The 20,785-nt window shown below is 44.8% G+C and overlaps 4 protein-coding genes across 7 annotated transcripts; 2 read left to right on the top strand and 2 right to left on the bottom strand.

Annotated features, from left to right (window-relative positions):
* Positions 1–155: 155 nt before the first annotated feature.
* trappc5 (trafficking protein particle complex subunit 5) lies at positions 156–1,718 on the bottom strand. The gene is made up of 3 exons (XM_083693435.1): positions 1,672–1,718; positions 1,147–1,419; positions 156–916 (listed from the first exon to the last, which is right to left on the bottom strand). The coding sequence occupies exons 2-3, from the start codon at positions 1,414–1,416 to the stop codon at positions 620–622; spliced, it is 567 nt and encodes a 188-aa protein (XP_083549561.1). The 5' UTR covers positions 1,417–1,419; positions 1,672–1,718; the 3' UTR covers positions 156–619.
* Positions 1,719–3,438: 1,720 nt separating this feature from the next.
* Positions 3,439–5,889, top strand: LOC310822075 (N-acetylmuramoyl-L-alanine amidase-like; the record flags this gene model as incomplete). The annotated part of the gene is made up of 4 exons (XM_083694365.1): positions 3,439–3,502; positions 3,747–4,604; positions 4,983–5,193; positions 5,583–5,889. The coding sequence occupies 4 exons, from the start codon at positions 3,439–3,441 to the stop codon at positions 5,887–5,889; spliced, it is 1,440 nt and encodes a 479-aa protein (XP_083550491.1).
* A 735-nt stretch (positions 5,890–6,624) lies between these two features.
* On the top strand, positions 6,625–9,784 carry LOC310822098 (protein CutA homolog). Of its 4 annotated transcripts, none has more exons than XM_083694394.1 (7): positions 6,625–6,651; positions 7,096–7,177; positions 7,435–7,583; positions 8,193–8,252; positions 8,733–8,778; positions 9,124–9,173; positions 9,443–9,784. In XM_083694394.1, exons 2-7 carry the CDS (start codon positions 7,121–7,123, stop codon positions 9,540–9,542), a joined length of 462 nt encoding a protein of 153 aa, XP_083550520.1. In that variant the 5' UTR covers positions 6,625–6,651; positions 7,096–7,120; the 3' UTR covers positions 9,543–9,784. The 4 variants fall into 4 exon arrangements, with proteins under 4 accessions (XP_083550520.1, XP_083550519.1, XP_083550522.1 ...); XM_083694393.1 differs by having other exon boundaries at positions 6,651–6,683; XM_083694396.1 differs by lacking the exon at positions 6,625–6,651 and adding an exon at positions 6,666–6,704 and having other exon boundaries at positions 7,110–7,177.
* A 2,220-nt stretch (positions 9,785–12,004) lies between these two features.
* Positions 12,005–14,657, bottom strand: LOC310822074 (somatostatin receptor 3; the record flags this gene model as incomplete). The annotated part of the gene is made up of 3 exons (XM_083694364.1): positions 12,005–12,250; positions 12,353–12,739; positions 13,872–14,657. 3 exons carry the CDS (start codon positions 14,655–14,657, stop codon positions 12,005–12,007), a joined length of 1,419 nt encoding a protein of 472 aa, XP_083550490.1.
* Positions 14,658–20,785: the final 6,128 nt, after the last annotated feature.

The following is a 20,785-nucleotide window of genomic DNA, read 5'->3' as shown; positions in this document are numbered from 1 at the left end:
TTAGACTAAAAACATCCTATTGTCTCCTGTATTTGATTGGGTGAGGGTTTGGCTGTAATGTCTCCCTGTATAACAGTCCTACTCTGGTGGTCCAAAGCAAAGTACTACTTTTCTGGGTTATTTCAATGAGACACAAAAACATTCTTTAATGTATTTATTTTCTTTTTGACAAAGCAATATACAAGCATTCAAACTGTATATATAAACTCAAAAGTCTAAAAGGAAGTTGTAGACTAACATGTTCAGTATTTACAAGCCTGGACAAGGATCAAAGGTTAAAAGTTGTAACATTTTCCACCGGTAACAGACCATACAAAATAAACTCAAGTGCAAATAATTGCATGTAATGCTGTTTATGTTTAACCAAGGCATTCCATATTCCTGTACAATCAGTCCAGAAAAAATATTGAGAAGTATCTAACCATGAGCATTCATAGATTTTTGGTTTAATTTTTACTTATACAGCTGCCCAAACTAACCCTCTGTCTTTCCCCCTCAGATTTGTTGGAAAGGGAAAAGGAAGTCATATATAATACATTATACAGCCGCTATATACAGTCACTTTACTTTCTTCCTCCCCTCTCTTCATCCTCATATCTCCCTGTCCTCCCTCTCTCTCCTATCTGCCCTCCAGCGCCTTGTCACGGGCAATGACGGCCTCGTCAAACTTGATCATCAGTGTGGTGCCCTTGTGCCAGTGGACAGTGACTTTAGCAGGGAAGCCACTGTGTGTGAGGACGGCCTCCACGATGCCCCCGGTGAAGGCAGCACAGTTGAGGGTGCTGTTATCCTTGGGCACGGAGATGAATGCGTTGATCAGGGGCTCCTTCTCGATGATGTAGTAGGTCTTGTCGTCGTCGTTGGCCTGCTCCAGCTTGTCTGCCTCCTTGCCGAACAGGGCTCTCCACACGGAGACCTGCAACACAGGAGGTCGGAGGAGAAGGGTTGATTGTGGTCTTTTGGTGCCCGGTTAGTTGAAACTAAGACATGAGTCCATGCTTGATTGACTTGAGATTGAAGTCATATGCAAGGTTACGAAGACTGTCACCCCATGTTTTGATTGATATATGCATGCAAAAGTTGGTGTCTCCCTCTCTCTCTCACTCACACTCACACACACACATCCCTCTATTGGTTATACTGCACCTTGATGAAGAGAAGTATGTTCAACACTTTGGTTTCTCTTTTCCCATTCTTCTCTCTCAGCACCAGCACGTCCAGCAGGCTGGCACCCACGCCCTGACCCAAGTCCGCCAGGCGAGCCTGGAGTTCGGACACAGAGTATACACGACTCTGGCAATACTGGACCATCTCGGAGAAGAGCAGGGCGAAGGCGCTAATGCTGACCTCGGTCTTGGGACGTGCGAGGGAGCGCTCTAGAATAGCGGACTTGCCTCTTGTGAAGCGAGTCTCCATTTTCTAAACAGAGAATAACAGCATATTGTTGGTAACAGATAATCAGGCAAGCACTTGCTCAGCAAAATGCTAAGCAATGACATACCTAGCTAGCTAGGTACAGCTATTTTTCCTAAATGAATGAGAAAGCAATTACAGCAAGGATTGTTGTATTCGATGGGTACATTATACGAAGCCGATACTAAAACATGCACCAAGAAGAACAACTACACGCCCAAACACTTTACAAAAATAAAAGCTATGGATCTTTCGTACCAGTTTGTTGTTGTTTATTGAGCAATGTGACAGCTTTTAATTCCTGTTCCGGGTGATACGTCAAACGTGATACGTCATGTTGAATAATTGTTGAAATATAAACTTCTTTCTTATGATATAGCAAATTGTCAATATTCTAAATAATTTACACAATTTAAAACATATTACTTCCACAATTTCACATAATTTAAGTGAAGGACTTGATAATCAAACACTGGAGGGAGATATTGCAACATTCACCATTGATTTGACTGTAGTCTCGCGTGGCCATAATTCCAAACCTCAACGAGGTTAATTTGACTGGCACCTGTCGATCTTTCCTAATGAGAAAAGGGAAAATCAATATAGGGGCCCAATTTAACCACAGAAGCCTTCATACATTGACAGTTAAGGGGCTGGAAATTGAGAGGAAGAAAGAGAGGCAATACAGTTGCAATGGACTGCAAAATAACATATAGTTCTACTGTATAAAAGCCTTCAAACCTTCATAAATGAAATAACTTAGTGTGCCATTCTGAAAGAAAAATAACATATCTATGATACATCTCTGGTCCCGTCAGAAATGGTTTTCACAGTAGATTTTGACCAATCAATAAATAGCCTACATTTACAACAACAAAAAAACCCGGTTCCCTGTTGCAGATGCATGACATATGCATACCCTATTACACATGGGAGCAAAAACTATTATGGCATCACGCACTTGAGAAATATACTTCCTACTACCAGTCTTCTGCCGTAGATTGAAGACCCATCTCTTCAGGCTACATCTTAATGGTCCCTCCTAAAGACCACTACCCTCCTGTACAAGTTTCTCTCCTGTTAATAAATGTTTTCTTCTTCTAGCATTGTGACTGCCGTTGGCCCCTGGTGCGAGTATTGATTACTTTACTATCTTATGATGACTGATGGATAGATGATTCACTTACTTAAACAAATGTATTTGTTGTAAGTCGCTTTGGATAAAGACGTCTGCTAAATGCCATAAATGTAAATGTAATGTAAATGTACATCCCTGACTGCATGCACTGTTTAGGGCCCCATAGGTTGTTTAGTCACTGTGTGTTGCCTTGTTGCACTAACTCAAAGTAACCCTGACATTGACTGTACACAGATCTCTCCTCCTCTGTGTGCTGGCACACATTAACCAAACTTGACCTTTCTGTGTGTGTGTGTGTGTGTGTGTGTGTGTGTGTGTGTGTGTGTGTGTGTGTGTGTGTGTGTATGAGAGAGAGAGAGAGAGAGAGAGAGAGAGAGAGAGAGAGAGAGAGAGAGAGAGAGAGAGAGAGAGTGTAAGAATGAAAAATGAGGCTGTGTAAATAGTCGTATTCAATGGAAAACACTGCGATTACAAACAAACATATCTTACTAGTGTGCACTCATCCTTCATGAGCCCGATCTTGTTTTGAACTACACAGCCTGACTAGGAGTATGAACCAATCAATATTTGGAGGCATCAATAGTGTACAAAGAGTCCTTCCACCTATTGGGAAACAGTACTACAAACAAACACACACTCAAAGCTATGCAATGTTCGCTGAGCTAACATGGTTTTCTGCAAGTGGGATAAGAGACCAAGCTGTTTGAGCACATGGATATTATGCTTGTGGTTTGTTGCCACAGTAAAAGTTCTGATGCATATTTAGTGTAACAGAATATTGGACTATCAGAGAAAAGTTCTCTCAGCTTCCTTATTTGAGGAACATAATCAAATAGGTCTAGTCCTGTTCACAGAACTCGGAATACAGGTTCACATTCATTCACAGAATGACTCCAATGAGAGTATGGCTCTTCATCCTAGCAGGAGCATGCTGCAGCGTTCATGGTTCAGGTAACATACTGATATTCTTCTATCAAATTAAAATTCAATATACGATTTTTGGCTATTACATTATATGTACATACCGGTATTTCAATCTTCATGATATAGTGCTTGATTGCTCAGTGCAACAGTTCATTGCTATCTATCTGATGTACAATGCCCTAACAACAAACAAACAGTAGTAAGCATTGATATCCTTAATATTCACTCTTCAAAAAAGACTGAGAATGAGAGTATTTGTTATTGGTCTCAGACGGGCACCTACGGGACATGGACAGCTTCATCAGTGCAGTTCAGCAGATGGAGGACTTCAATCCTGACCTCTCACCTCTGACTCTGGTTCGAAGTCTACGCCGGAACGCGGGGCACGAAGACCCGCTGACCCTTCACTTCCTGGGGGCCTCAAACAACCTCAGCAACCAAGAGACCTCGGTCCTAAACGCCACTCTCTTCGGCTTCTTCGACAAGGCCATCCACCATGTCGTAACAGACCGCGGCGAGGAAAGAGGGGTGGTCCTCACCCCGGACGGGACCACAGTGGCCCTCGCCCCCCTGCTCCTAGGCATCGAGGTGGGACTGAAAGCCAAGATGGAGGGGACCCCTCCTCTGGGGATGTTTCCCCTCACGTTGGCCAAACACCTGGGAGTCTCCTTCCTAAGCTTACAGGACTTCCCTCCCTCCCAGCGCCTGGGGCCTGACGGGTGCTGGGACAACGTGACCCACCCCAGGGTGTTCAGGCTGTCAAGGGTCCCCACCCTGGCCACAGATGCTCTGATCAATGGGGGGATGGATGGAGCTATCCTGGGGATGGATCTCGCCACTTTACCCCCCTCTGAACACCCAGGGAATGTCAGCGACCTGCTTAGGGGTTACTACAACTATGACCTCCGGGAGGGGCCAGGACAGGGGCTGGACGCTGTACCCAGACACATCAGCCCCAAGCGCAGGGAGACCTCCAGAGCTCTGCTGGAGCCCCTGGACCCCCTGAGGCAGGTGTTGGAGACGCTAGCGCTGGTTTGGAGGCTGGAGAGGACTGAGTGGATAGCCAAGGACACAGGGCTGGAGAAGGCGGCGAGAGACGGGGTGCTGGAGTTTGTCCACAGGTACTGGGGTGAGTTTAAGTACAGGAAATGACTGTCTATTTACAGAAGTTACTGTCTATTTATCTACTGTATCTACTGCTCCAATGATGATTCAATGAATGACGGTTTGTTGATAAATGGTAATGATTTTGAAGTTTTAGGCAATTGAGAGAATTAGTCTGTAATTTGAAGTGTCATTGAACCTGCACTGCTTTAGTTCAAGGACTGCTCAATTAGTCTAATGTGTTAATAAGCACTGATATGGAAATATTGGACAGGTTTAAGTGGATGCCCTGTAGACATCCACCATATTGCTTTGACCTTCACTGTCTAATCAGATCAGGAGAGGGGATGAGGCAATGAAGCCTCTTTAGACTATTGAGATTCACCCCAACCCTCTCCCTCAGACTGCCCTCCAATCATCCCTCGGTGTCAGTGGGAGGCCGAGGCTCACCGCGGGACGCCCATCCCGCTGGCCTTGCCCCTCCCCTTCCTGTACGTCCACCACACCTACCAGCCGGCCGCGCCCTGTCTGACCTTTCAACAGTGTTCCAGAAACATGAGGTCCATGCAGCGCTTCCACCAAAACGACCGTGGATGGGACGACATTGGATACAGGTGAGTGACCTTTGACCTCTTAATGAATCTACTGAAGGGTGCGTTTGAATTAAGAACGTAGAGCCTAGAGAGTATATATTGTGTCCCAAAATGTAATATGTATGCCCCTAGTAGTTCTGAAAAGATTGATATAGCAGTCAACATGACTGGCAAATTTAGCCAGATCATCTTCTTCAACATCAAGTCCATTTGACAGGGTATTTAAGTGAGATAAAACGACAATTCAATGCCCCATCCAACCTCCAATCCAACTATGTTCGATGTGGCTGTTTTTATGTGGCTGGTGACCCTAACCCAAAGGAAAATGTCCATCCCTGGATGGACAATAAAGCTGTATCTAATGTAATTTAATCTAATCTAAATGCATACTATGTCTTTCATACCCTCAGTTTTGTGGTGGGCTCTGAAGGGTACGTGTACGAGGGGTGTGGCTGGCATTACCGCGGCAGACACACCAAGGACCACAACTCCGTGGGCTACGGCGTGGCCTTCATTGGTGACTACTCGTCCAGCCTGCCCTCCCGCCACGCTCTGGAGCTGCTGCGCCACCGCCTGGCCAAGTGTGGCGTTGACGGGGGGCGACTCGAGGCTAACTTTACCATCCACGGGCATCGACAGATGAGGGACACTACCTGCCCAGGAGACGCCCTCTACTCAGAGATCAAAGGCTGGGAGCATTTTAGAGTGAGAGGCTGACTGGTCAGTGTTGATGTTGTTTTTACTGACTGTGAAACGGTGACTAGGCCTGCTACTATGTTTATCATTCATTGTCTAAGCGCACAGGATATCTGGTAGGCATCGATGTCTGAAGGAGCTGTTACCGTGTTGTTTTAAATGACTGTCTCAGACAAACAATACTGAAAATAAACACGCAATAACACCGATTTTGAAGTTGGTATTTCTGATGAATATGGGGATTTAACACTGATAGTCTAGAGCTATTTCAGTGGTTGATACACTTTTTTGATTTGTTGTAGTAGGACTCTGACTCGTTGTCATATTCTTATGATCTCTTACAGGATACCAGCCCTTCAAGAAAGGAACTGAAAAAGAGAAGCATGTAAAACAGTGTGGAATAAACAGTTTTGTTGCCAACTCTGTCTCATTGGATTGTATGAGTTCTACACAATGATGTATATATATGTCTATGGTTATACAGAATTATGTATATACACTGGTTCTACATCTACATCAAGTGCACTTCTGACACCCAGTGGAAGAGGGATATACTGCCAGGCATGGCCAAAGATATTAGCGGATAACTCAATATTACTCAATAATAATAAAGTCATTTATTATCACAAAATAGCATTAATTATTAATATATCGACATATTTAATTCTATTAATTAAATTGATCATAACAAAACCTGTCCCAAAAGCAGGAACTTTTTGTGCTGCATTTACGACCAATCGGTAAACATTACCTACTGCTTTACGTCACTTTATGTTAGAGAAAGTAAGTAACAGCAAGACAGCTCTTGACAAAAGGTATTTGGCCAGACTGTCAGGGTTTGCGAATGTTGCACATAATTCCTATGAAGAACGATTTCATGTAATCGTTCTCGCCTACCAAAGGTGCTGTCTACTTTCGTTAGCTACGCATGCTAGCTTACTTGTGCCTTGTTGTGTGCAGCGAATTGAACACACCCTTAATGTAATCCTACCGAGGCACATATGGGGCTAAACACACCCTGCAGTGATATAGCCTGTGATACGTTTGAAATAATTTGGTTAACACACTGTTTGCTGTTTTCTATACCTGATTATTATGGTGTATTTTACGAGTGGTGTCTTAGCAAATAACACTCGTCCCTTATAGGGCTAGTACTGTAGCTGTTTGTTCGCTAGCTGCTCAAAGTTGTCACCTCTTTTTGTTTGGCTAATGTGCATGTGTTTGTAGATTGCAAGTTGCAGCTGTCCAGGCAATGCGCGTTGGACTCCCCGAAGGACTCCGAAGTGGATCTGTGAGAGCATTTGTTGTGGTGAGTAGTGTGTTGTGTTTTATGTCGTGACACTGATCTGACGTGACTTGATGGGTGAAAACAATACAGCGCTCACTTAGACCAATCAAATGATGTCATACCAGCCATTACTTCAAGGAAGTGGTGAAGGACGGATGTGTTTATTGTATTTGAACATGACCCCAGGCTCAGCTTCGTGTTGAGCTGGTATAACCATGACACCCGATTCACCAATTTATGGTCGCATTTTCTCTTCTTCTGTGGTGGCGACCCCCTAGACAGCGTTGGTGAGTGTGTTGATGCTCCCGCTGCTGAGGACTGTGGGATTGCGAGCGTTCTCCATGGCGTCAGAGACCTACACGTCAGGCACTCACTCCGCTGCCTTCGTCACCTGTCCCAACGAACAGGTGGCCAAAGACCTGGCCAGGTAAACAAACATGGGTGTGTTCACTCAGTTGCTGCAAATGGCAGGAAACATTTGGAAGACACAGAGGAGGTGCTTCATCACCTTCACCATTCGGAGCACTGATTACCCTGTTTTGTTTTAAAACGTCTTGCTGTGTCCTGCTAATGAACATGATCCAGGGGCTGATATTACATATGTCCAATCCTCAACTGACCCCGAGCCTCTTCTGTCTATGTGCTTGTGTAGATCTGACAGGATTGGATAGGTATGGTGAAAATACCACCTAGCCTGTTACAGAGTGAGGTGGAACTATTGCTTACCCATCCAATCCTCAAATCTAATCAAGTGCATACGCAGGGGCTTGGGGTCGATTTGGAAATGGGCGTTTTTTTAACATCATATTAATTATCTCAAGCACCATTCCATTGTCTACATATGCAAAAACAAACAAGCAATGTTGTACTTTATGTAGTCAAAAAGATCCAAAAAAGGTCCAAAGAAAACTAGCCACTGGTATGGTGCTGCTGGAGATAATTAATGTGATGTTAAAAAGTGTTGAAATGCCCCTTTAAGCGTGCAGGTAACTATGCATTGCTTAACTGCACACTGATTGGTTGTCCCTTTCACCAGAGGGATGGTGGAGAAGAAGCTGGCTGCTTGTGTCAACATCGTTCCCAAAATCACCTCTGTGTAAGTGTGCTGTGCAACCACGTGTGTATCAGTGGAGACGGGTGGAGGTAGGAATCGGAAGACGGCCTCATTGTGATGCTTGGAATGGAGTGAGGAAAGGTCCTGATTCCATTCCTGATTCCATTCCATGCATTACAATGGGCCCGTCCTCCGATTTCTCCCTCCACTGCTGTGTATGTTGGACAGTAGGTCAGAGTTGTTAATCGTAGGTGCTGAATGGAGGAAATACAGCAGAAGTGTTACCGATCAACTTGTAATATTAAGTGCAAGAAGAAGATGAAAGCCCTGTGCTTAGCCGTGCAACTTCTCCAAGGTGCTGATTCTAGCAGGAGTAACTCAGCATCCAAAAATGTCAAAGAGAAATCGCGCACTTTAACGATGACCTTAGATGCAGTATAAGTCTTGATTTTAAGTTTCATATTGCGCATATATAATATAATGTATTACTGTGTAATATGCTACATCTCTGTCTCTCCTTAGGTATGAGTGGCAGGGAAAGATTGAAGAGGATAGTGAGGTGTTGCTGGTGAGCACTCTTTCTTGCTTTCTCTGAAGCAAACGCTAACGTTTCACTCCATACTGTGAGTGAAACTAGCTCGGACAGATACAATTTCTCATTCCCAGTGAATAACAATGAGGTGCAGCAAAGCACATTTCTAGCTTGGGTACACTGACAGTGTGTGTACATGGACTCCTCCGCCTGCTTCCAGTCTCTGTCTTCTGTCAGCTAAAACACCTGTAGACTCAACTGCTTTCTCTGACCTTGCCCTACAATCGAAACATCTCAATGTGTGGAGAAGCTAGCTAGTACATTGAATGCATTAAAGGTCCTGCACAGCTTGACACTATTGCTTCCTTCTCTGGAATATAGATGATTAAGACCAGGAGTTCAAAGGTGGCAGCATTAGCCGAATATGTCAGGTAAGCTTCTGATATTTTACAAATCTATGTCATGGGAAATGTTCTTGGTATTTGTGTACAAAGCAAACGCTAACGCTTGTTCCAGTTAAGCTCATGACGTGAACTAGACAGATGGTAGCAGTGATTCATACAGTTGGAGTGGTGTGTGTGTGTGTGTGTGTGTGTGTGTGTGTGTGTGTGTGTGTGTGTGTGTGTGAGAGAGAGAGAGAGAGAGAGAGAGAGAGAGAGAGAGAGAGTGTGAGAGACTCACATTTGTGTGTTGCTTCAAGGTCAAACCACCCCTATGAAGTGGCTGAGGTCATCAGCTTGCCAATAGATCAGGGCAATCCACCCTACCTCAAGTGGCTCGGCGACGCTGTTCCTGAATGATGGAGGCATGGATGGATGAACAGAGAGATCCATTGACAGATTGAGAAAGGGGAGATTTCACTCCCATGTCAGAGGCTGCATAATCGTCACTGCTTCACATTTCAGAAAAGCCCATTGGAGGGGTTCTGTGCAAGAATGTGTCCCTGTGAGAATTGGAGCTAAAATGCCCTGTTTCTTTGTGTATTTTGTCTTTTAGTATGTTTGCTTATGCTGAACGAGAATTTGAATTAAAAAAAAATAAACAGAAATGGGATAGCAGACTTTTCTTTCACTCTGAAAACTTTACCTTGGAGTTTTGTTCAAGCTTTCTGTTATAAATCTGTTATATCTACGCATATGAAGCACTCAGCTTTGCTGTTTTGGTAACCCATGCTCGCATTGGCCACTAGAGGGAGACATTGGTGAATTAAATGAACTCCATTGAAAGTTGTCTATAAGTGCCACATTCTTTGTTATCTCCACTCCCTAATGGTCCATGATGATCTTGATACGTCACTCACCGCTTTCAGTGGCTCATTTCCCCATTCTGAGGTAAAGGTGTCATGTTGACAATGGTGTTCCACACTTTGGTTGAACCTCAAAAGTCTTTCCTCGATTCCTTCTCGCGTCCTCTCTCCTCACCTCCTCAAAACACATTGGAGGAGAAGATCTGAGGGGAGGAACCCCAGACCCTCTCCTCCAATGGGTTTTGAGAAGGAGGTGAGAATAGCAGACAGGAGGAATCAAGGAAAGACTTTTGAGATTCGTCCTTTATCTCAGGAGCTGCTCCTATAAGCCCCATCGTCTTACTGCCACTCCAGCTTATCAAGATCAACTGAATGCACTTCCACAATCAATGTCCATCCCAAGATAGAGCTGGTGTCCACTGTGGCTTTTAAAAAAAATATATTTTACATTTTTTATAAAGTTTTTTTTTTTTTTTTTTTAGTGTGGCAGTCCCACTCCTACATTTTCACTGGACAGAGACAGTAAAGAAAGACAGGAAAGTAAGGAGAAGAGGCCATGGGCCGGATTCAAACCCATGCCGACATGGGCGCATATGTGTACTGCAGGCCATGGTGCTAGACCACTGGACCACCCCAGGCCACCACTGTGGCTTTTTTTAACAACCGTATAAACAAAAGTGAATCATTTATTTTCCAACCAGATATGTCTCAAAGTTTCACATTTATTTATGTTTTTTTTCAAATTCCACATACATTTAAGGCTTTGTAGATTACCTAAGCACAGACAACACATTACTTACGTCATCGTAACACAGAAGTACTACTTTACAAACAATAACACTGCAGTCCTTTGACACTCCTCCGAAGAAAGATTTGGGTTATGTCCATACTGTGAGTGAAACTAGCTCGGACAGATACAATTTCTCATTCCCAGTGAATAACAATGAGGTGCAGTAAAGCACATTTCTAGCTTGGGTACACTGACAGTGTGTGTACATGGACTCCTCCGCCTGCTTCCAGTCTCTGTCTTCTGTCAGCTAAAACACCTGTAGACTCAACTGCTACATCCAAGTACTTTTTTGGTTCATCTCTCGCTCAAACACTGACAAAATGTTCAGCCTTCACACTTGAACAATAGGCTGAGATTCAGGACACGAAAGCCACCTCATTAATACAGTACACCACTTCACATACAGAGCTATTCTGAACACTATGCTGTTTACGTAATATCTGTTCCCTTCTTCAGCATATAAATCTTTAGATATGATTCCTATTGAAACCGGGTACAACTATTACATTCCCCCCAGCAGTTATTGCCCCATAATTACATCACTCAAAATGTCTCTCTATTCAAGAGGAGGACACACAGAGGACACACAGCTTTTGACTCATTGCTTATGTATATATGCATACATTCATCTAGAAGTCTGTGTGTGTGTGTGTGGCGGGGGGGGGGGGGGGGTGGGGGGGTGGGGTGGGGGGGGTGGAGGATTGGGGAGACAGATTAAATTCAATTCATTTGTCAAGCCAAATGCTTCATCTGTCATAACTATTTAAGAGATGGCATTCTACTGACTCTCTCACCTGACAGAAGGTCACATTTGCACTTTGAGACGCAACCGTGCGTGAAGTAACGGTACATTTAATATGACATTTGACTTTTAAGATTACTTTCATCATATGGTAAGCAGACCATTGGGCATTTTGCTGATAAAGTGTATGTATGCCACATTCCATCATGTACGCTTTTCTGTTGTTCAAGACAAACGTGTGTTTTTGAGCTCTGAATGTACAACACGCCATATCAGTCAATTTCATACTGTACACATCTCCCACAGAGTGTAACACTGCATTGTGTACCATTAGCATTTTCTAATTCCCCAACAATATAATAACTGATCAAATTTTTTGAACAAAGCTTGGAATTTGAGGCAAGGCAAGTTGGTAGCGTTTCGTAGTTGGTGTTCACAGTTGAGTTGATTCTGAAATGAGGCATTAGGTTACGTTCCTATAGGGCTACAGGCAGCTGATCTCAAGCATGGCGCTCTTGTCCAATGACTCCTCAGGTAGTGATCTGTTGCTCCCACTCTTGGATCCAGATCCATTGGCCACAGAGGAGATGGTAGAGGTAGGCCCCAAGCCTGGGTCTTTCCCAGCCATCTTCCCAGGTTTAGTGCTCTGCCCTGGGGAGTCTCCCTCAGGTTTACCCCCCTGTGACAAGAGCGTCCTGGAGCTCTCCACGTCTCCTCCTCGATTCCCATTCTGCGCAATCTTGCAGATCTCTGTCATCTGTGTGGCGTCCTCTCTTCCCTCCAATTTATTCTCCTCCTCCCCTTCTTCCTCCCCCTTCTGGGGCTTGGTGACTCCTAGGCCGTCCCGTGGCTCTATTGAAATACCCCTCCAGTCATCAGTGGGGCGCTGTAGCTCGATGCCCGCCCTCTCGTGGTCCTCCACCCTCCGTGTGGAGCGACACAGAGCTTTCCTGAAGCCCCTCTTGAAGTTGTCGGACAGAAACCCGTACAGTATGGGATTGGCACAGCTGTTGGCGTACGACAACACCACAACGAAGAAATACAAGCCCCTGAACTCCCCGGGCAGTACGACAAGAAGGTTGACGATGTTGAGGGCGTAGAATGGGAGCCAACACAAGACAAACACCGCTACCACGATGACCACCATCCGAGTGATCTTCCGCTCCGACTTCCTGCGCCTGGAGGAAGTGGCCCGAGCCCGTTTCCCTGCGTTACGTACCTACGAATGACAAAAAAGCAATATTGAATATGCTTTTCAATATTCTTTTACAATTACAACTGAGGCAAAAAAGAAAATACATGACATAATATGACAGCTTTTATCTTTTTTTTATTTTATTGTTTTGTATACAGTACACCGCTTCACATACAGAGTAACATCAGTAAGTTCTTAAGCATATCAACCTCTTCAGTTAGTTTCCTATTCAAACTATGTTAAAACGGTTGAACTATTACATTCCTTCCAGCAAATATTGGCCCATAATTACATCACTCAAAATACTGTTAAATTCCTCTCCCAAAGGTGAATAACAGAGGGCATACAGCTTTTGATGTCCTGATATCTAATGGACTCATTGCTCATGCATATATGCAATGAATATATGAATCCAGCTATTTATAGAACAAATTCAATTCAACTTGTTTGTCAAGCCAACTGCTTCATCTGTCTATATAAGAGATGAAAACTAGCATTACATTGACTCTCACCCATGACAGAATGAGATGCAGTCGTGCAAAGGTAACAGCAAATTGAATATCTTTTGACATTTAAAATTATTCTCATCATAATGTATTTTTTCAGTGACGCATTGTTGTAGTTCATGCCCTATGGACTATAGGAAGGCATTCTTACTGAGTGGGATCAGAGTGGACAGCAGGTTCTGTAGGCTACTCTGCAGACTCAGTGGAGGCTGGTGGAGGTAGAAATCGGAAAATGGGCTCATTGTAATGCATGAATGGTATGAAGAATGGTATCAAACACATTCTGCCTCTACCAGCCTCCCCTGTCTGTAGTACGTATTATTATCTTAACCTTGTCCCCAGGCTATTGAGCACAGCGCATATAAGCCTGGAATAACAAAGACTCACACCTGGCCATGATGGGAGGGAATTTACTGAGTAAAGCATTTGTCATAATTTCATTTCAGTGAATCACGACTATGAAGCGTGGCTCCGAATCATAAACATGTGGTGCGCAACCACTGCGGGGAAGTGCTGTGGGAGATGATTGAGGCGAGGTAAAACCAGTTTCTCCCGGTATTTCTATTGTAAACAAAGGCCACCTTTGACGGGTCCACCAGACCTTCAGAGCATTTGGGTTGGAAGTGTCTGAAAATCGAGATTATTCTTACCTTGACCACTATGAGCAGGTAACACATGCAGATGACCAACAGGGGACAGAAGAACCCTACAGTCGCTGTGTAGACGATAAACGATGCCTTCCACACCTCCGCCGGCTCCGGCCACACAATACTACAATTCCCATCATCCTCCAGCACGTCGGCAAACACCACCACCGGCAGCACCACCACGAACGACACCGCCCACACGGTTGCGTTGACCGCCTTTGCCACATGCGGTCTCCTCCACCAGGACGACCGTATGGGATGGACCACAGCCAGGTAGCGGTCAATGCTCATGACCGTGAGGCAGAAGATGCTTGTGAACTGGTTGATGGCGTCCACGGTCATGACCACGCGGCACATGAGCGAGCCGAACGGCCAAGAGAGAAGAGCGTTCTGCACAGCCAGGAAGGGTAGACCCAGCATGAAGAGCTCGTCGGCGATAGCCAGGTTGAGGATGTAGATGTTAGTTACTGACTCGGCCCTTGTGTAGTGAAGGACAATATGGATGACCAAAGTGTTCCCCACCAAGCCGATGACACAGACGGTCACGTAGATGATGGGGATGAGCACTCCTGCCACGCTGGGTTGGAAACCCCGTCTTCCGCCACCGGGGTCGGTCCAGTTGTGCCAGGAGGAGCCATTGAGGTCGTCGGAGTAGTCTGGGGTGAGGTTGAGGAGGGGTGGGGAAGTAGAGAGGAGGAAGGACTGGGGGAGGGCGAAGGTGTTGAGCCAGACTTCGAAGGGGGCAACCGGGGGTAGACCAGTGGTTAGGGGTGCTTGGATTAGCCCCATGGAGGTGGTGGGTGGTCAGCGGAGGAAGGTGGGGGTGGTGGTGGTGATGATGGTTAAGACTTCACTTCAGTGCTTGGCAGTTGGTCCTGGAGATAGGAAAAGAGAAAGAAAGGTATGTGAGAGAGAATGCATTGAGGGGGTGTGCATATTTTCATGGTAATTGTGCCAGGTTGCAGTGTTAGAGAAGCAATGAGGGGTCTGGTACCCCTTGTTGTAAACCACATTCCAAGGGTCACTCAGGAAAATACATTCTCAAATTGGTAGCTAAGGATGATTAGGGGCCATGACAGGATGTAAATTGAATTGGTGCTGCATCGTCTTTCCTCTATTCCCCCCCTTACTCTTTTCTCGCTTAATTGGAGGAGAAGATATAAGGTTCCTCCGCTTCCATATCCCCCCCCCCTCCCCCTCTCTCTCTCTCTCTCAATCATACACCGGACACCATCGACAACAACAGAAGAGATGGAACAAAAACACAGGATGCGTACACGAGTGGGTGTGTTTGTGCCGGACTTGTTAATGTAGCCATCAGGACATAATTGTAGCCGACACAAGACATCCCATTTAGATAAGGCTGGCAGCACTGTGAGAGTCATGTCCTGTACAAGAGGGGCCAGAGCTGGCTTTATCTCCTGAAGAGGCTCAGGTCCTTTGGTGTGTGCAGGACTCTGCTGAACATGGTCTACCAGTCAGTGGTGGCCAGCGCAGTGCTGTACGCAGTGGTATGCTGGGGGGGCAACATCAAGGAAGGTGACACCAAGAGGCTGAACAAGCTTCTTAGGAAACTGGTTCTGTCCTCGGTGTCACCCTGGACACTGTGGAGGTGTCCAATAGGAGGATGAGGACCAATATGGGGGATGTTAAACCATACTGGACTGTTCTTACTGTATATAATGTTTCAGATGTCTATTTTATTCTAGTATTCTATTGTCACTTTATTTTGTTGTTGTTGTTGTTTGTGATGTGAGCTGCTGTAACACCTTAATTTCCCCTCAGGGATCAATAAAGTACCTATCTATCTATCTATTTATCTATCTATCTATCTATCTATCTATCTATCTATCTATCTATCTATCTATCTATCTATCTATCTATCTATCTATCTATCTAACTAATCAAGTGGGTGGTGTACCAACACACACTCTCCTATACTGCAGTAATGGCTTATAATTGGCTTCCTATTAGAAACAAGATGTACCCGCTTATGGGCAGAAACGCAAGCATGTCTCCCACAACCCTAAAGGCAATTACAGAGAATGAGATGGAGAGAGAGAGAGAGAGAGAGGGGCAGCAGCGGGGGTGGGTGGGGGGGGAGGAGGGTTGGTGAATAGAAGAGCAGGTGGCTGAAAAAGATGGATGGATGGATGGAGAGAGAGAGAGAGAGGGAGAGGCAGAGGTTACAAGCTCATAACCTCTCTCTCTTTGGTTTGGCCTCCCTGATGCTTACATTGTAAGTGTGTTTACAGAGGCGTTTAATTTCCCACGGGTGTCGTCCTAAACCACCAGAGCCTATAGATAGCCTGTAACTCACGCCTCCTACATTCAGCTCCACTCTGCTCTGACAGAAACCATTCAAACAGCATGAACTTATACACTCTATGATGGGTGTAAACCCTTTTTGTCAATTTTAGCAATTTCAGTTCGGTCATAAAACAATATAGCGTTCAAAATGACTCCAAATGATGTTGTTGCACACCATTTGACTCCTCACAGTTTTCAGTTTTTGTGTTTTGAAATCTTAAAACTGGTGACTTGATCAATTAGCCTGGCATGGCCGTACTCTGTACAAGCGTTTTGCTCGTGAACTAGCATGCCCCAAAGAGTCTGGGGACAATGCTTTGATGTCGGCATGTCAAGTTAGTAATTCGGGGGTAGACTTTATGCCGATAGGGTGACCCCCTATTTGAATTGAGCTATCACGTTGGCTTGTTTATGCAGCTCCACCCCTGAAGTCTCGCAGCTTTGTGCAGCTGCAGAGAAAAGGATGCGCCATTTGAATGATTAATCACTTAACCAATCAGGTGTAGTGATCAAATCTTCAGCTCTAACTGAATATTGTCATTGAAAAGGGATTAAATCAGAATCAGGGAAAACCCCTTATAGCCAGACCCTGTCGGAACATGCTGTGTCAACATTCTGGTGATCACATTATTGATCAGTGTTTTTTTTAAATATGTTTTTTAGGGCATTTCTACTTTTATTGGGATAGAGATAGTAGAGATTGACAGGAACAATGGGTGAGAGAGAGGAGGGATGACATGCAGGATATGTCGTTGGCTGGAATCAAACCATGATATGGGATGCGATGATATGGTATGCGCCTTAGTGTGCTACGCCACTGAGCGCCACCTATTGATCAGTGTTTAATGAAGTGGTGCATCATGTGTTCTTCTGGCAGATGTAATGAGGAAAGGTCATTGTGGTAGCTGGATGTCAATCACAGCATGGGACAAATGGAAGATTGAGAATGACTCAGTGACATCTCCCATAAAAACACTTTCCGTCAACCAGGGAAAAGGCACAATTGGAGAAGGAAAAAAAAAGGCAATCAAAAATCTAAATACGTGAGGAAATCGTAATCACGAGAAGGTAGCAGTTGCGACAGTGTGTCTGAGTGAGTCTATTCTTTTCCTAGGTTTCCAATTCATTTGTCACAACAGGTAGCTTGTCAAATTATGCTGGCATTCACCTGAAGTGGGGAAATTTCTGTCATGATTAGTGTTTCTCTCCCCCATTGTGAGGTACAGTACAGATGAAGCACAGTATTGGAAAGAGGAAGAAAGAGGACTATGTATAAAAAGGGTTGTAATTTCTAAATGGTGAAACCAATCAGAATTTTTTAAATTAATTTAATTAATCAATAAACATTGAATTAAAGCTGAGAATCTCTACTTTAACCTCATAGTAATTGATTTCATATCCAAACTGTTGCAGTATAGAGGTAAAAGAAGACAAAATGTGTCCTATTTCCAATACTTATGGAGGGCGCTGTATGTCCTCTCTATGAAGGGGTCTAACCCTATGCCCTATGTCCTCTCTATGAAGGGGTCTAACCCTATGTCCTATGTCCTCTCTATGAAGGGGTCTAACCCCATGTCCAATGCCCTCTCTATGAAGACGTTTACCACTACTGTATGTCCTCTTTATAAATAGAGGTGTACCCCTAAGTCCTATGCCCTCTCTGTGAACAGGTGTTCCCCTATGTCCTCTATGAAGGGGTCTACCCCTATGTCCTATGTCCTCTCTCTGAACACATGTTCTGCCTGTCAGCGGTCCTAAGTGCAGGGGAAGGGTGCTTGAAAACACTCTTGTGGAGAGCCTCCTAAACCCCTCTCCGTTCCACACAGACAGCACCACCTGTGTTTTTCCTTGTGTGCGCCACACAGCACTTAGAGCTACAGTGCACAGCGGACATGCCGTATCTTGCTTTAATCTCCAGTACTAAACCACCATAGAGGGAGAGCTGTAACAGAGACACCAGGAGGGATGTGATATTGTACCAAGTCAGAGACACAGCTGGAACATAGGCGCAGCGCGGAGGACATCTCAATCACAAGGTTTTGAGTCTGTATATAGTAAATCTTTGAAACGGCTTGTGGTTGTAGGCTCTTGAATGGATCTAGACATGCATCCATTGTCTAAGGAGTGGCTGTGGCAGAGGGTGTGTGCAGCTTGTGTATGAAGCTCTTTAAATGGCGTTTTGGAGCAGAACTAAAAAAAAGAGCTGTGAAATATTTGCCCATTAAATAGGTTGGTTTAATTGGGACTTAAAGCCCTCTTTGTCTGCCCGCTGTAGGCCGGTCGACAATAAACACACACACACACACACACACACACACACACACACACACACACACACACACACACACACACACACACACATACACGCACGCTCGCACGCACGCACTTAACAGCACAGTTGAAATGTCAGCATATGCTCCTTGGAGGGACAAACCCATCTGCTGAAATGCTAACATATTAGCGCAGTGATCTTTGGGTTTAATGGTCTGTATCAATCCTGCTGTCTCAAATCGTTCCCAAAAGACACAGACCAAACAAAGATGCTCCAATCAGCAGCACTGTAATAGACCACACACACGACACACACACATGCACAGACTCATGTATGCATGCACACACACACACACGCATGTGAGCACACGCATACACACACGCATACACACACACACACACACACACACACACACACACACACACACACACACAGGCTCACGTATGCATACACACATACACATAGGCGAACACACACACACGCACACACACACACACACACACACACACACACACACACACACACACACTATCTGTTTCTTTTAATGATATGGCATAACAGCTGGCATCCTAATCTCTTCCACCCACAATGAGAACAGTGGGCAATCTCACTCTACAGCGAGGTCTCCTCTATTGTCCAACATTCTATTGACAGCTCAGAGATCACTTCCTGTTACATGCAACTATGGCGACAGGGGTCACATAAAGGTTCCTTTACCCATTGAGAGATAATTGCGGGGGTGGAGAGGTTGAATTGAATGGGTGGGCAGTTGCTGCTGCTGCTGCTGCTGCTGCTGCTGCTGTTGTTGTTGTTGTCGTAGGACGTCTCTCCAAGTGTGCCTTCTGAAGCTGTCTTGTGTGTCCCATGAGTGTCCCCAGAGTACTTTCACACATTGTATTGAGAGTCAGCTTGGAGGGTCACTGATGGACACAAACACACATAAGCATGCACACACACACACACACACACACACACACACACACACACACACACACACACACACACACACACACACACACACACACACACACATACACACACACACACGAAACGCCTGAAAGACATACTTACATGCATCATATTGGGGTGAAGAGAACCAATAAGCCCCTATTAAGGACGACGTAATTACCTCAAAATGATATCATGTATGTGGAAAGCACACAGGCTGCTAATGTGATTAGGAACTAAAAGGTCACTGTTGAAATTAATGTCTGGCTGGTAAACATTTACTTAGCGGAATTAATCCACATTTATTCTAATAGGCAGAGCCCAGGAGGTAAAGATGGAGAGCTTGTTGATGATTGTTTAAGTAGTGAAATGGCAGTTTATTTCTAAAGGGCAAACTGAGGAGGATGCTTGTGACAGACAAAAAATTCAACCCCTCAACACACACACACACACACACACACACACACACACACACACACACACACACACACACACACACACACACACACACACACACACACACACACACACACACACACACACACGCGCACACCCTCGGTGGCCATCAAAGGTCTACAGCAGGGGTGCCCACACTTTTTCGGCTTGCGAGCTACTTTCAAAATGACCAGGTCAAAATGATCTACCTACATTAAAAAACGACGTGATTTTTTTAACGTCACGCGATCGACCGGCACTAATCTCGCGATCGACTGGTCGATCATAATCGACGTATTGGGCACCCCTGGTCTACAGTAATTGGCCAACACATCTTTTCCTCCATCCAGGACAATTAGTTGATTAGGCACTGGGGAGAGACACACTGTCCAAATCATCTGATCTCCAATATCCCCCCATCACTCAACCAAGCACAGTCCCCCAACCTTCTTCATTATTGGCTAACAAGGATCATCAGATTATCACTGACATGGTCGATGGACACACACACACACACACACATACACACACACACACACACACACACACACACACACACACACACACACACACACACACACACACACACACACACACACGCCTTACAAATGATGAAAAATGAGCTTTTAGACATGGACATTTGGGGAAGTCCAGTGGATAGATGGGTATAAGTCTGCCTTAAACCATCTTAGCGCCAGCGGTAATGTTGAAGTTTGAGAAGTGTTGTAGAGTAGAGTACTGACTTTTGCTTTTGTTATGAAACTGCAATAAATGGCAGGTCAGTTTCGATTTAGCAAACCAGATCGTGAGCTGTTTGGCTGTTTCAGATCGTAAGGCAGTGTCTCTGCGTGCTTATTCAATTGAGGGGCTTTGTGAAAAAATATTTGTATGAATCAAATCAATCTCTCAGGCTGAGAGGAATAAAAAAACAATTTGTTTCACTTTACCCACT

The sequence above is a fragment of the Argentina silus genome, assembly GCF_951799395.1.
Source record: "Argentina silus genome assembly, chromosome: 22".
Taxonomy (NCBI): Eukaryota; Metazoa; Chordata; class Actinopteri; order Argentiniformes; family Argentinidae; genus Argentina; species Argentina silus.
This window is presented reverse-complemented; position numbering and strand designations above follow the sequence as displayed.